Source organism: Megalobrama amblycephala, linkage group LG7 (genome assembly GCF_018812025.1).
Source record: "Megalobrama amblycephala isolate DHTTF-2021 linkage group LG7, ASM1881202v1, whole genome shotgun sequence".
NCBI classification, from domain to species: Eukaryota; Metazoa; Chordata; class Actinopteri; order Cypriniformes; family Xenocyprididae; genus Megalobrama; species Megalobrama amblycephala.
The window spans coordinates 20,835,903-20,852,008 of NC_063050.1; the positions used below are offsets into that span (position 1 = coordinate 20,835,903).

Genomic DNA, 16,106 nt, shown 5'->3' on the forward strand with positions numbered 1-16,106 from the left:
CTTTAGCCACGGAGCACTATCAAACTCATTCAGAATCAAATGTAAACATCCAAATAAATACCATACTTATGCGATTAGACATGTTGCATGATGAACACTTTGTAAAGATCGATTTTGAGGGTTATATTAGCTGTGTGAACTTTGTTTATGCTGTTAAAGGCAAGCGCGAACTCCGTGGGCGGGGAGCGTGAGCATTTAAAGGGGCCGCAGCCTAAATCGGCTCATATTTAATGATGCCCCAAAATCTATGGGGTATTTTGAGCTGAAACTTCACAGACACATTCAGGGGACACCTTAGACTTATATTACATCTTTTAAAAAGACGTTTTACGGCACCTTTAAGAACTTAAACAAAAATGAGAAATGTTGCCTTGGCAACTAACTGAAATAAAATAAGCTGAAGTACTAAATATACTAAAAATAAAAAATAAATAAAAATATAAAAAACTGAAAAGCACATAACAATGACAAAAGCACAAAAAAATTGCTAAAATTTAAATGAAAACTGAAAATATATTAAAAAAAAAGCAAGTGAATCAAACTCTTATATGGCTAATGAAGTTATTTAAAATCTGTCTTAACACTCTCCTGATTGAGATACGAGGCTTGTGAAGCTAGTGACACTCTTCAGGACACTTAACAACAAAATTTTGTATTAATTAAAATCATTGCAATAGTCCCTTAATTCTATACTGCAAGCAAAATCATAGCAAATAAATTGTGAATATTCAGCCCTGGCCTACATGAAAGGCAAGTAAAGAATAGAGTACACATGTTTGCAGTGTTGACTCTAAAATAACTGCTCAAGTAATTCATTACAGTCTGAACACATACAGTATGTTCTAACAAGGATATCTGGGAGTGACTTTGCAAAGAAAAGCAGTGTGTGTGTGTATGTCCTGACCTCATGGTACGTATCCTCCAACTCCCCGTCATAGATCCAGCGATACAGGAAGTTAAGAATAGGGTGGGACACCAGACCAAGGATGTGCTGGATCAACGCTCTCATGTGGGGGTCACCCGTCTTTCCATACGCGTGTACAGCTGAGGCCAGCTCTCCTCCTTTACGCCCTTTGAGAGAAACCAGGGTAAGGCAGATATCAAAAATCTTTGTGCTAAATGCACCTTTTTACTGTGAAATATAAGGAGTCTGACTTTAATGCTGAATACATTTCAAGTGTATTGTGTTGCAGATTGTATCTTTTAAATGAGTTGCATACACTAACCTTGGCAGTAATCCACCAGGGCGGCTAGTGTTTTCAGCCGAACTTTGGGGTCGTAGGTCCACACCAGCAATCTCCTCAAAGTCAAACTGCTGTCCACATTCATGTTTACACCCTGATCGTCTTCCACTTGGAGCTAAACACACACACAGACGACTGTTACTCCTTTTTCAAAGATATGGTGTTGGTTCTTAAACTCGGTTGTTTCAGCGTCTTTATCACAAGCTGCTTTTGATGCTTATTTTTTAATGGAATATTGCAGTATTTACTGTAAATGATTTATCTGTACAAATCATTAAATTAAAAAAAAAAAAAAATCACAAGCTCTCATAATCTTTAATCAAAATAACATCCCCTCCCTCTTGCAGCAACATCTCTTCTCTTCTCTGATGACGTGTTTACTTGTGCAACCTGTTACTCAGATGACATCACTGCAATAGCAAACCACAACATCCAACGTTTCAATCAATTCTGCATTTTTTCTTGTTCGAGAAGCCGTTCCACTCGGATATACTTCACAATCGGGAGGAATAGACTATCGCAACTTCTGTTTTTCATGCGGACTTTAACAAAGCTTTTGTCCTGAAAACTTTACTATATTATCCAGCAGATTTTTCCAGCAATGAAGCAGCAGCAGAAAGGGGGCTTGATCAAATTAATGTTTCATGGTCAAACACACACATTCTCCTCTACGCATTAAGTGCCGCCCCATACTCACCTGTGCATGAAGTACAGACAGCAATCTGTAGTACTCCTTCAGCTCTTGATGCAACGCAGCACAAAAACTCTGAGAATTAACAGTGAGAGGAGAGAACAAAATAAAAGTGTTACTGAAATTGTAGTGTGCAAACTTCCTGAATTATTCCTGAACATAAACTACCGTTCAAAAGTTTGGGGACGGTACTATTTTTAAAACGTTTTTAAAAGTCTCTTCTGCTCACCAAGGCTACATTTATGTGATTAAAAATACAGTAAAAACAGTACTTATGAAATATTATAATTTAAAATAACTGTTTTCTATTTAATATATTTTAAAATGCAAGTTATTTCAGTGATGCAAAACTGAATTTTCAGCATCATTACTCCAGTCTTCAATGTCACATGATCCTTCAGAAATAATTCTAATATGCTGATTTTCTGCTCAAGAATAATTTATTATTAGCAATGTTAAAAACATTCAGACAGAAGTATTTTGTAAAAATGTAATAGTCTTTACTTTTGATAATTTTAAAAGGCACAATATTTATTTTTTCGCCACTAGATGTCACCTATTCATAAAGTCGTAGCTTGATGACGCCGAGTTTGAGCGCGGAATCATAGGAGATGGGAGACCTCACAGCCGGTGGAAAAGAATCAGGATGGGACTCATGAAATCATTTTCATGGGTGAGATTATTAACGTCACTGTAGTATGAAGCAGTGCTGGGTCGAGTGCTGTGGGAGCTGAACGAGGCCGCTGGAGCGATTGCTAATGAGAGACGAGTGAGACACACGACACGGCTCTAGAGCAGCAGAACTTTTATTATGCCGCAGTCACCACTTTCACTTCTTCCGGTCAAGCGTATGAGGTAACACAAGGCTGTGTAACATATCAGATACATTTGAGTGTGTTGAAAATGATGTTATAACGTTCCTCTGTGCGTTCCCTGGGTGGCTGCTGTGAGACACTTGTTACACTGCAGTAAGCCAGATCCATATTAGAATATCATGTTAATAAATGGATGGCTTGTATTGTTAAATGACATGCAATTAATTTTAAAACATATTGCATGACGGAGAAAATGCTGTATTGCTACATCTGATTATGCTATGTTAGCCACTTGACAAAATAGTGTTTTTCTCTGAGGCATGGTATTTGCGGAAAATCATGAAAATAAGATTTAAACAATAAAACTAACAGTGTTAAGCTATATAACAATGATTAGTTTTCTGTCTATAAATGTAACCAAACAGTTGTTCCCTTGTCTTATAAAATGTATAAAATATTCAAGTATCTTTGGTGTTTCCATTGTTTCAACAAAATAAAACCTGAAATTGAGGATAACGCAAGTACGACGTCACGGACAGGTCCGTGTCCTGATTAAAATTTCTTATTTCTCTGGATTTAAACATTCTTGGAAACATCTGGGATAATGTAAGTACACAAGTCAACAAAATTTATAACACTGTTCTAGTGGTTTTTCGATATTTTAATCCAGCAATCTTACATATTGTGCCTTTAATGCATCCTTGTGAAACAAAAGTATTAACTTCTTTCTAAATAAATAAATAAATAAATAAAATGTAGAATCTAGCATTATAAGATCTGTGTAGGGGTTAAGGTTGTATATAATGTGTTCACTGCCAGTCATGTCACATTTCCTACCTGTCCGACTAAGCCAAAGGCTCGATCCAAGCTGTGGGAATCGGTGTATTTTCTAATTTTATTGTGGAGCCAGCCGAGCTCTGCCAGCCTGCTGCTAGTGTCTCTCAGAGACTTACACAGTGGAACCTACAAAGGGAAAAAAAATACTGTTATTTGCTGCTTCACAACATGCAGAACAGTTAATGATCACTTAACAATGGACTGCAAGAAAAACTACTGAAGGTTTTTATAAGTTAAACATCTGCTGTAGAAATGTGTGTGAAATCAAAGTTTTAATGTGTTCTGTCTGTGAACTGGCCAGTAATCTGCCCTTGTGACACTGTGGCAAAGACTTTTCTATCATTTTGAAGAAATGGCTTTAGCTAATCTCGACTGTTACTTATTTTGGCCCTTTATGGGCTACATCCGTTCCATTCAACACAAAAACTCTTTAATAGCGTTTAATAAAAGGCGTATTTCAGCCTCTGATCAAGTGTTCAATTGGAAAGGTCAGCAAGACTTCTTCAAAGCAAACGGTTTCTAATCAGACAACCAGTTCTTTTACATTTCTTCCTCAAAGACAGATGAAGACCAAGAAGCTATGGCAAATCTCAGACCGAATACAATTAGGAATGATTTATTTCTTTTATTCAATATCCCAAGGGAATATGGAAAATAAGAGTTCCATAAAACAATGATGAATAGATTCAACTCTTGGTGTCTGGGTAAATGTCAAGAAACGTCCTCATATTAAGACTGATTCTATGCTTCATATAATCATATAGGGCTAATACGTAAAAAATAACATTGATATGGAGTTTGATTTTCAGGTTTTATAAAATAATCTCCATCTGAGGTCTAATGTTTTGAACATATGTCACGTCCATCACCAAAACAAACAGGTCTGGCCCATCAGAGTGCTTATTTATCCAGCGCACCTCACTGGACATAAAAAGCACAGTGTTCTTTTCCAAACAAATTGATGCAGCATTTTAAAAGTGTCACTTAAAAAGGACAACTGATCGATGTTTCACGGTCAACGTCTGCCAGGAATGTAAAAAAAAGCCTGTGGAGCCGCTTGGCTCAAATAGACAGACCACATGAGTTGTAGCCAGACAGAACCAGCTGATAATGAGATCAATGCTTCTACATTTCCTATTATGCACTTACAAGAGTGACTACAGGTGCCCCTATTTAAGTTTGTTTAATAAGAACTCACTTAAACATACATTACAAGTACTTTTTATAATAAGAATATTCTGCTCATAATTACTTCCCAGCATCTCAGTCTGACATGTAAAGTGATGGTACTGTAGCTGAAGTAAGTAAGTAAAGAAATGAAGGACATAAAATGCAAGAAAAAAGGTACTTGCCAATAAATCTGAAACGTACACTTGCTTGGTTAACTTTATTCACAATACACAGTCATTATGAATGACTGAGTGATTTGATTTGCTTTTCATTATGATTAAATAAAACTTCTTAAGCTTTTTATTTGTGATGGCATTTAAGTGTGGTAATTAAGCAATTGCTTTATAAGAACACAGCAAGATAATATTATGAACATGTTCTCATAAAACGGCAATGGTGTATTCATAACATTTTTTTACAATGTCAATGACCTTGCCACAGTATTTCTTCATTTCTCATTTTGTGCTAATATATGCTGTTCCTTTATTCCTTTATTTTTTTTAAACTGGACACAGCACAACTTGAAGCTGTAAATTTGCCAGTAGCTCTCAATGTGCCGAGTATCGTTCACAAAATTGAATTTAATTTGTTTAAGGTTGACATGTCTCCATGTGAGCAACAAAAATCTAAGAAAGAAAGAAAAATAAAAACAGAACCATAAAAAAAAGAAAAGAAAAAAAATATATACAGCTAATAAAGCATCACCTTTGAATCAATTTTGTAGCAGTTTTCTGGGCTGCACATCTTGATGAACTTTCCATCTATTCCCTGGAAAACATAAAGAATGTCTCGGACGAGAGCAGCCTCCCCTATCTCAGCTGGGCAAGAAGAAGAGATAGAAAGATTTGTGAAAAAAAAGAAAATTTAAATTAAGTGCTGTAAATGTCATACTTTTATATCTGTCACAGGAAAAGGTGCAATGTGGCCGACTGCATCCTAAAGGGACAGTTCACCCAAAAATAAAAATTATGCTATGATTTACTCATCCTCACGCCATCCTAGGTGTATATGTCTATGTTCTTTCAGACAAACACAATCTGAGATATATTAAAAAATATCCTGGCTCTGCCAGGATTTATAATGATAGTGAACGGGGGGCCTGTTTTGAAGCCCCCCCGCTCCATCATAAATATATAATCCATACGGCTCCAGTGGGTTAATAAAGGCCTTCTGAAGCGAAGCGATGGGTTTTTGTAAGAAAAATATGCATATTTATAACTTTATTAACTATAACAACTTACATATTTTTATTTGCTAAATTGCTAAACATATTAACTGTAATACATATTCATTGTATATTTTTATTTAAAGGTGCCCTAGAATTAAATATTGAATTTATCTTGGCATAGTTAAATAACAAGAGTTCTGTACATGGAAAAGACATACATTGAGTTTCAAACCCCATTGTTTCCTCCTTCTTATATAAATCTCATTTGTTTAAAAGACTTCCGGAAAACATGCGGATCTCAACATAACACCGACTGTTACGTAACAGTCGGGATCATTAATATGTATGACCCCAATATTTGCATATATGCCAGCCCATGTTCAAGGCATTAGACAAGGAAAGGGAGTATTAAAGTCTGGATCTGTGCACAGACAAGGTAAGCCAGCAAGAACAACAGCGAAAAATGGCAGATGGAGCAATAATAACTGACATGATCCATGATAGCATGATATTTTTAGTGATATTTGTAAATTGTCTTTCTAAATGTTTCATTAGCATGTTGCTAATGTACTGTTAAATGTGGTTAAAGTTACCATCGTTTCTTACTGTATTCACAGAGACAAGAGCCGTCGCTATTTTCATTTTTAAACATTTGCAGTCTGTATAATGCATAAACACATCTTCATTCTTTATAAATCTCTCCAACAGTGTAGCATTAGCCGTTAGCCACAGAGCATATAGCCTCAAACTCATACAGAATCAAACGTAAACATCAAAATAAATACTTTACTCACATAATTCGAAGCATGCATACAGCATGCATGACGAACATATTGTAAAGATCCATTTGAGGGTTATATTAGCTGTGTGAACTTTGTAAATGTGCTGTAATATAATCGAGAGCTCGTGTGGCAGGGAGCACGCGATTTAAAGGGGCGGCGCTGCCAAAATCAGTGTATAGTTAATGATGCCCCAAAATAGGCAGTTAAAAAAATTTATTTAAAAAAATCTATGGGGTATTTTGAGCTGAAACTTCACAGACACATTCAGGAGACACCTTAGACTTATATTACATCTTGTGAAAAAGCATTCTTGGGCACCTTTAACCTTTTAGTGATGTCTTAATTATTTAATTTATGTTTAAATAAATTAGTCATGAAAACATTATAGTTTATATTTCACCAACAAACCGGAGTAGAAACAATTCTGTTATTAGTTGATATAATAACTGCCTTAATTATGTGCAATTTAAATGTTTGTACAACTCAGTTTTAGCTATTTGAGTGTTGATTATTAAATAAGTTTGATTAAGTATTTGATTATTAATCTATTATTTATTTTCAGTTTTGGTTTTTGGCCAAGTGCATCCTGAATTTTCGTTTTCGGCCTAGAATTTTCATTTCAGTGAATCCCTATGCATTATTGCAATATTCATTAAAAATTATTTATCTGTGCACATCATTATTTTTGTAAATTTCGTGTTCCCTCATAATCTTTAAACAAAATTACCCCTCCCTCTGATGATACTTTAACTAGCGTAAGGGCGAGACAATATGTCACTCACATGACATCACACCAATAGCAAAACAAATCCATCCAATCAATTCACGATGGACAAAATCAAGTCCCGACCCCAAATTTTTTCTTGTTCGAGAAGCATTTTCACTCGGATATACGTCACAATAGGGGGAAAAAAAAGAGACTAATTGCAAGTTCTGTTTCATGCTGACTTTAAAATACTATCCTCATTTATTTCAGTATATAGTCACCCAATTTTTTCCAGAACAGACCATTTCCTGCAACAAAACAGTGATTGTTGCTGCAGACACTCACCGCTGCCATCTCCATCCCGTCTCTGTCTTTGTGGGGGTCTGGGTGCCGGACTGGAAGAGGGTCCGCTGGGGGGACGAGGGGCAGCAGCTGCCCCAGAGGGTGAACTGGAGACCGGGAGAGTCCAGGCTAGACGAGACCCTCTCATAGACTCACCGACAGCCTGGGGTCCAGGTCTGAAAAACAAACCAAAAATGACATCCGCGGCAAAAGCTTCCTATAAACACGCTCATGTTTATCTGAAAACCTTCATTTAACACCTAGACTGTACTACAGAAGGTCAAAAGCTAGGAAAGTGGTCTTTTTTTTTGCCGTTCAGCTACATAATTTTTTGCCCCAAACTTCATTGTCTTAAGATGCCTCCTTTTCACCCATTAGCAATACCTGAGGGAATTCAGTAATTACCTTGTAATGGTGAGCTTTAAACAAATAATGACACTGAGATTCAGACACTTTAATGATGCTGCTGGCTCGACAGACTTACTGTGAAATGGATCCAGTAATCAATTAATTCAGGGCTTGCAGTACATGGTCATATTTAAAATATCTTGAGTGCTGTAGGTGCTAGACAGCTGTGTTAATAATAGATGAGTGCGTGGCAGTTCAATTAAACACGCTAAACACAGTACAAATACAATAGCTGTATTATTGAAAACAAATTACTATGAAAATGAGAGAGAGAAAAAACCCCACATGCTCTGTCAGACTGTCACTGGGCTAAAGCACAATATGAAGCAAAATAAAGCACTTATTATATATTAAATATTATGTATTATGAAAAATAATACATAATATATTATTAAATATTATGAAACATGGCATTCATCAACTGAAGGAACACTGCGACGTGACGCAACAGCCACTTACAGTGTAAACAGTTTCAGTGATAATGGAAGCAATATTAGTGTTGCTCATGTCTAATACGTAGACAGATACACTGTTAAAACAAAATATCAAACCAAGTAGGGCCTGCAAAGAAATTTTGCTACATCTTTTCTTAGAAAAGCTCTTTTTAGAGAGCTTTTTGCAAATGCATAGTAAACACATTAAGTGATAACCACTTTAAAACACATGAGCATGATTATTTTCCCTGTAGATAAACACAATTACTGGGAAAAAAGAATAAATACTGGTGTTAAAACAAATCAGAAACAAAGAAATGGAACATTTCTTAATGGATTGTAATAAAATTCTACCCATAAACAGACAATGATCTCTAAATACTACATCTGCAAAAGATCTCTGTCTTATACATCACATAAGTCCTGAAAAAAAATATTAGTGGTTTCATCATTGATAATAAAAAATAAATGTTTCTTGAGCAGCAAATCATAATGATTTCTGAAGGATCATGTGACACTGAAGACTGGAGTAATGATGCTGAAAAGTCAGCTTTGCATCACGGGAATAAATTACATTTTAAATGGGTCCTATTATGCTCTTTGTGGTTTTGTTTAATTTTGTTAATGGGGTCTACTATACACCATTTAATGTTCAAAAAACTGTGAAACTTGTTGCACCCTCTGACTGTATACTGTTTTAGTTTCATTTCTTTAGTCACCATGAAATCAAAATGGACCATACTTTTTTTTTTAGAATGTTGCAATGTTATTTATCCATGCACATCATTATTTCTTTAAAATTCATGTGCACTCGTAATCTTTTAAAAAACGTTAACCTCCCCATCCCCTCCAAACGACGTCTGTTCTCTTCATGACATGTCTCGGCAGAGGGTGGAGCTATATATCCTCCACAACTGACTGCAAACTCACATTCAGATCTGCCTCCATTTAGTTAGCAACGCCCAACTTCCTACAATCCAAACAATTAACGAGGATGGAAATAAGTCACGCCCTACTTTTTTTTTCATTCCAGAAGCAGTTTCACTCGGAAATAAATCACAGGGAAGAAAGGACTATTGTAACGGACTTTAAAACCCGCCTTCAGAAAACAGCCCGCTCTGATTGGTCAGTCGGCCCCAGTCTTAGAGTATCAGCTCCAGAGGCACTGTAAACACTACTGTAATATGCCGTCAGTATCAGTTCGAGCCAGTCCGTTAAAGACAGAATAACAAGCTGATCAACCCAAAACACTTTTGCATGCAAGACTTGTGCAGGGGTGGAAAAAACAATCTCTCTTGGCGACAACACGCTACTAATGCAACTCAACCAGGATTAGCCACCCTCTCCACCCTTTTTTGGCATATGTCTTGGATAGGAATTATTTAAAAGAGGGATACTGTGCCATGTACGTTCTTGGAAAAAAGCCTCAAGACTACAATCAAGGCGTTTGAGGGATTCAGAAACAGTGCGCACTGATATAGAGAATAACTCCCTTTGGAGTGACTTTGTGCTTTGTAACATTGCAGACCTTTTTCATTTTTAAATAGCAACATTACACTAAAGAAAGTTGAAAATGTAAAAAAAAAAAAAAAAAAAGAAAATGTAAAAAAAAAACATAGGACCACTTTAAAAAATATTCAAATTGAAAACAGCTTTAATTTTAAATTGTAATAATACATCACGGTTTTATTTTGATGTAAACAAATGCAGCCTTGGTAAGCATAAGAGATTTCTGAAAAAACAAAACAACCAACAACAACAACAACAACAAAAAAGCTTACTGACCCCAAACTTTTGAATGTTAGCTTGTGTGTTAGTGTACTTCACAATGGATTTAAATTTCGTCATCATTCACTGCAATTACTTGCCATTTGGATTTACTGGCTTCAAAGCAGAAGCAACATGTGGCATATGCAAACTGTATGTTGATTTTTGTCCTTTTTGGAGCTTGACAGCCCATGGACACTATATTTCTGCATTGAACTATATGGTAAACAGCAGTGTGAATTGCATTCACTGAATGAAATCCATCTCTGTCACTCACCCAGTAAGCAGAGACGGAGGGGTCGGTCCAGGCCCGTTGATCGAGAACACTCCCATACTGCTGATGCCACTGGTGGCCATGCTGGAGTTATGGGCGGTGGCAGAGCGCTCTGGGTAGCTGAGCGGCAGGCTCTGAGGACGGGCGTAGTAGAACGGAGTGGAGTGGACATCACGGGGCAAAGCCTGGGCAAGCAGAGCTCCATAACTACACACCTGTTGACAGGAAAGAAGATTACCTCTGTCCTTATATAAACGTAAAATGATTTTCTTTATGTTATTGTTCAGTATCTGCTGAATAACTGGAGAAATATTTCATACAGGAACCCGGTTGGACGGCTTCCTTGGGTCTTCACAGAGGCTGAGCAGGAGGTATAAGATGGACCATCTATGTTTCAATATGCCCTGTTCACCAGAAACAACAAAATCAACTAAACTATATGTAGTCCATTATATCTAATCCATGCATCATGTATGGAAATATTAAGAACTCAATAAATTGGTGATAGGTTGGATACTGACCTGTGTCTGAAGCTTTCTGTGCAACTCCGAGAACAGGGCAGCATCTGCTTCCCGTCTTTGTTTCAACACTACAATAAATTAGAAAAATACAAAGAAAAAAAAAAAGTTATTTTGCATCTGAATCACATAAGCCTGAAAGTTTAAGACCTGTTGAAGGAGCCGATATAGATTATTTGTGTGTACATGCAGGGCTCGACAATAAAGACTGCCGATGGCCCGGGGTCAGTATAGACGTCGCTCGGGACAGCTGACACAACCTGTCACTTGCCTGATCAGTTTTTAAAGGTGCCCTAGAACTTTTTTTTTAAAGATGTAACATAAGTCTAAGGTGTCCCCTGAATGTGTCTGTGAAGTTTCAGCTCAAAATACCCCATAGATTTTTTAAATTCATTTTTTAACTGCCTATTTTGGGGCATCATTATAAATGAGCCGATTCAGGGCTGCTGGCCCTTTAATTGCTCGTGCTCTCCGCCCACGGAGCTCGCGCTTGCCTTAAACACACAGCTAATATAACCCTCAAAATGGATCTTTACAAAGTGTTCGTCATGCAGCATGTCGGATAACATTACACACTGTTGGAGAGATTTATAAAGAATTAAGTTGTGTTTATGAATTATACAGACTGCAAGTGTTTAAAAAATGAAAATAGCGACGGCTCTTGTCTCCGTGAATACAGTAAGAAACGATGGTAACTTTAACCACATTTAACAGTACATTAGCAACATGCTAACGAAACGTAGAAAGACAATTTACAAATATCACTAAAAATATCATGTTATCATGAATCATGTCAGTTATTATTGCTCCATCTGCCATTTTTTGCTGTTTTCCTTGCTTGCTTACCTAGTCTGTTGATTCAGCTGTGCACAGATCCAGACGTTACTGGCTGCCCTTGTCTAATGCCTTTCATAATGTTGGGAACATGGGCTGGCAAATGCAAATATTGGGGGCGTACATATTAATGATCCCGACTGTTAAGTAACAGTCAGTGTTATGTTGAGATTCGCCTGTTCTTCGGAGGTCTTTTAAACAAATGACATTTATATAAGAAGGAGGAAACAATGGAGTTTGAGACTCACTGTATGTCTTTTCCATGTACTGAACTCTTGTTATTCAACTATGCTGAGGTAAATTAAATTTTTGAATCAAGGGCACCTTTAAGCCTTGCCAATTTAAATATTCAAGTGCAAGAAGACTGCTGCTGTCTTTGTTTTAATATTTATCAAACAACAAAGGACAAAGAAAAAAAGGTCACTCACGCTTTTGACTGAATAACTTTTGTAACTTTAATAAAGATTAATCTATATTTAATTTATACAGTGAAGACTATGCAGTGTTATTTTACATTTGATTATTTATTTTCTCTAACTGAAAATTACTGTTCGACTTCTCTTAAAAACATGAAAAGCAGCGTTTATTTTATTTGTTCTGTTGTGTTTGTGCTATTGCTTGTAAATGGATTATTTGTTCTTATTTTATTACTGACAGTTTACTTGTCTTTTGTTTGTTTGTTTGTTTATTAAGTTTTTACACCATGTTAGCATCATGGCTATTTATGTAGGAAACAAAAAGGTCAGTGTTTACTTGTCTTTAACAATATTTTAAATTTATATGAGTTGGCAGGGCAAGTAAAAAAATTTAACCACTGGCCAATAGAAAAGATCTTTAGCGTTGAGCCATGACTTATGAGTGTGTGTGTATGTGTGTATATTATCCATCTAACAATATTATTCATCTTCATATAACAAAAACATCAGCAGCAGAATAATAAATTAAATACCATACTAAATTAAATAAGAGGCAACATAAATTGACAGTCTAATGTTTTCAAATAGGGAACATAAATGACAAAAGGAGTCTATCAATTTTGCAAAAATGTAATGATTTGTTTAAACTACAGCTTAAAATTAATGTTTAGGCGTTGTTTATTAGGCTATGGAGTAAAGACAACTAGTCAGGGATGCAAACAGGTAAGGGGGAAAAAAGGTGAGAACATTGTGCGAGGCGGGGCACAGATTTTTTTTTTAAAAGTTACTTGCTTTACATGCTCATTTGTAGTTATTTTTATTGCCCTATATGTCGAAAACTGTAATTTTTCATGAAAAACTAACATATCGTTGCAACATTTTACCAAAATCAACATTTGGTTAAAATCTAATGTTATAAAAGACAAAGTGCTATGCAGGATATTTAAGACAATATTGGCTGATTAGACAGCAATACTGTTTGCCACATCTCAGACCTCAAATACATAAATTATTACCCATTACAGACATAGTAAATATAAAGTAAAGAGTAAAAGAAACACTGTACAGTACTTAATGAAACAACCAGTTCTTTATTTGCCCTTGTAATCTATGCAAATCCCACTGGTGACCTAATTGATCTCAAAAAGGTGAGTTCTCACTGAAAGGTGAGGAGTTTGCATCTATGACTAGTGGAATCATTTTACAGCGTTAGGAAAGTTATCAGGCAGGCTATCTAAGATGGAATTTTGTTGAAATTTTGAGAAAATCAATTATAATGGGTTGAACATTTTAAACAAATCACCATATACCATAATTTTCCTGTCAAAAAGTGCTTATGATTTTATACTTGTCATTGTGAGTTATTATAATATCGGTTTAATTTCCAACTGTTATGAATAATTAAACAATAATGTTTAATGATAAACATATTTATTTCTGACATAAATATATGTTGTCAAAAAAATTTGTATTGGCAGGGCAAGTATAAATGTGAACTACTACCAAGATCAATCTAACAAGATTATTATTTTTTTGAATGATCTATGCACGCCTCCTGAAATGACAATTGCTCTTGAATAAGGTAAGAACAGGGTTTCAGATTACTCACATTCTTTTTTAATTTTCTCAGACACCAGAAACTCATCCCGTTCAATTGTGGGAGCATAATTACTTCCGATGACCCGCACGGCGTACTGGAACTGATGAGCCACATCAGCTGAGAACAATGACAGGAAAAACACAAACAGATGCATTCATAACCATTTTATCAAGAATCTAAAGAACTGAAGATTTAAAAATGATCTGACACAAAAGCATTTTCATAGATATTCACAAGACACATTTCAATTTTATAACAGGATCTAAATGAAAATCTACTGTATGTCAAAATCTATATCAAGCATGAAATGGGTATCTGGTTATACATAAAGGCATTATCTCGTCTTTTTTAAACTGAAAGCGGGGATCATATTCCTGTAGGTCTGTTGTCTCTAACTCTAATAGCTCCACTAATGAGCTGCTCATGTCCTGTTTCTGATCTGTTTATGTGTGTTATGAGGGTTTACCACTGAAATATGACAGCAGTATCAGTGAGCTAAAAACATAGAAATAATGGCGTCGGGTGTGAACAGGTTTGAATCATCAGGGTCTTTATTGACATGAAGGACCATTTGAAACAGGGGCCCTGTGTTAACCAGCATCTCCCTGATGTTTTCCTAACCTGTCCGCTTACAGCATCTCATCGGTGGAGATCTGACCCTCCATCGCATACATTATCACATCACATCACATTGTCTGTCTTCAACGAAACACCACATGTACTCCTCGCTACACATACTAATGATGTTTAAGCAGCTGTGTGACAGTGATGTAACCGGCTGAGATCTGTTTCTTTACCTTCACTCTTGCCCGTGATCTTACAGCACAGACTCTGCAGAAGCACGTTGGGTGATTTCTGATCAAGCGCTGCCATTGTGCACTTATATATCCCCTCCCGTGCGAGCAGAAGCGGTCCGCGGTGTGTTTTTAACCGCTGTCGCTTTTAGTCCGGTGGGTCTCAGCTGCTGGCAACAACAGCGCCATTTTAACGGAACCCGCCGAAAAGCGCCCACATCGGACAGTGAACGGAAAACACAGCAACGGTGCGCAGCGGAAAAACAGCCGGCTGTAAAGCGAGACCCCGGAAAGCGTTCCTCTCTACAAACGTTACCTAAAAGCAAAATATAATAAAAAAATTTGAAAATGATTATTGTTATTGTTCTTGTTATTAATAATATTATTTTGTTGTCTTTTACTAAATGCTGAAATGGGGTAAATGACATTTTGATAGGTGTATGAATTATGGCGCAGAGAACTACAAACCTGTCCATATAAAACAACAACACTGAATACAAAACTCTGCACTCACACATAAATTATATGAATAATTATGAATTATGTAATATTATTTATTATTATTATTATAATGCTTAATACATTTAATGAAGAAGAACGTGTTGAAGAAATGTATAGAGTAAAAAGAAAGTAGTAGTTTAGCTGAATCGATTTAATGAATATCCTATATTTGACTCCAATAATAACATTTTTTTTAAATAAAATATGTAAATAGGATAAAAAAGATAAATGGTTGACAAGACTATAAACAGGTCCACAAATGAAAAAAAAAAATGCAACTCACAATAATTTACATGAATAAAAATGAAATATTACACATTATAATAATTTAATTGATTTAAATAAATTGAAAATGTATCAATATTTGCATAATTTTTATAACAGCAACCCAATAATTATGAAATAATATTATAAATAATTATTTATTGTGCTTGTTTTATTATTTATAAAAAATACTATACATTTGTTGTATTAAAACAACATACATTTTGTTAATAATTGTTAGATTGATGATATTATAATAATTACATTATAATGATCGTATAATTTATAAATGGCTTAATTTATAGTTATAGTATGATACTAATTATTAGCAAGATTATTACTTGCTGATTGTTGTTGCTGTTATTATTGTAATTGTTAGTCTTTTTCTACTACTTTTCAACATTTTTTTCCTATTTTGCATAAAATTTCCAGTCAGACATCATGTCAGGACACATAATGCAGATACACCTAAAATATTTGAGTTTCTTTGTTAAGAGGTTGACCGTGTCATCACCCTATCCCGGTTTGATTGGCAGTCACC

At 35.6% G+C, this 16,106-nt stretch overlaps 1 protein-coding gene across 1 annotated transcript in view; it reads right to left on the reverse strand.

Moving 5' to 3' along the window:
• The window catches only part of tubgcp3 (tubulin, gamma complex associated protein 3), a 32,222-nt gene extending 17,155 nt beyond the window's left edge, over nucleotides 1–15,067 (reverse strand). The window contains exons 1-11 of the mRNA XM_048196458.1: nucleotides 14,804–15,067; nucleotides 14,016–14,123; nucleotides 11,160–11,227; nucleotides 10,959–11,042; nucleotides 10,642–10,853; nucleotides 7,759–7,931; nucleotides 5,463–5,575; nucleotides 3,588–3,713; nucleotides 1,942–2,010; nucleotides 1,227–1,359; nucleotides 905–1,071 (exon numbers count right to left, since the gene is read on the reverse strand). Coding sequence (XP_048052415.1) covers nucleotides 905–1,071; nucleotides 1,227–1,359; nucleotides 1,942–2,010; nucleotides 3,588–3,713; nucleotides 5,463–5,575; nucleotides 7,759–7,931; nucleotides 10,642–10,853; nucleotides 10,959–11,042; nucleotides 11,160–11,227; nucleotides 14,016–14,123; nucleotides 14,804–14,879 — 1,329 coding nt within the window. The 5' untranslated portion in view covers nucleotides 14,880–15,067. The remainder of the gene's footprint in view (nucleotides 1–904; nucleotides 1,072–1,226; nucleotides 1,360–1,941; nucleotides 2,011–3,587; nucleotides 3,714–5,462; nucleotides 5,576–7,758; nucleotides 7,932–10,641; nucleotides 10,854–10,958; nucleotides 11,043–11,159; nucleotides 11,228–14,015; nucleotides 14,124–14,803) is intronic.
• Between the last annotated feature and the right edge of the window lie 1,039 nt (nucleotides 15,068–16,106).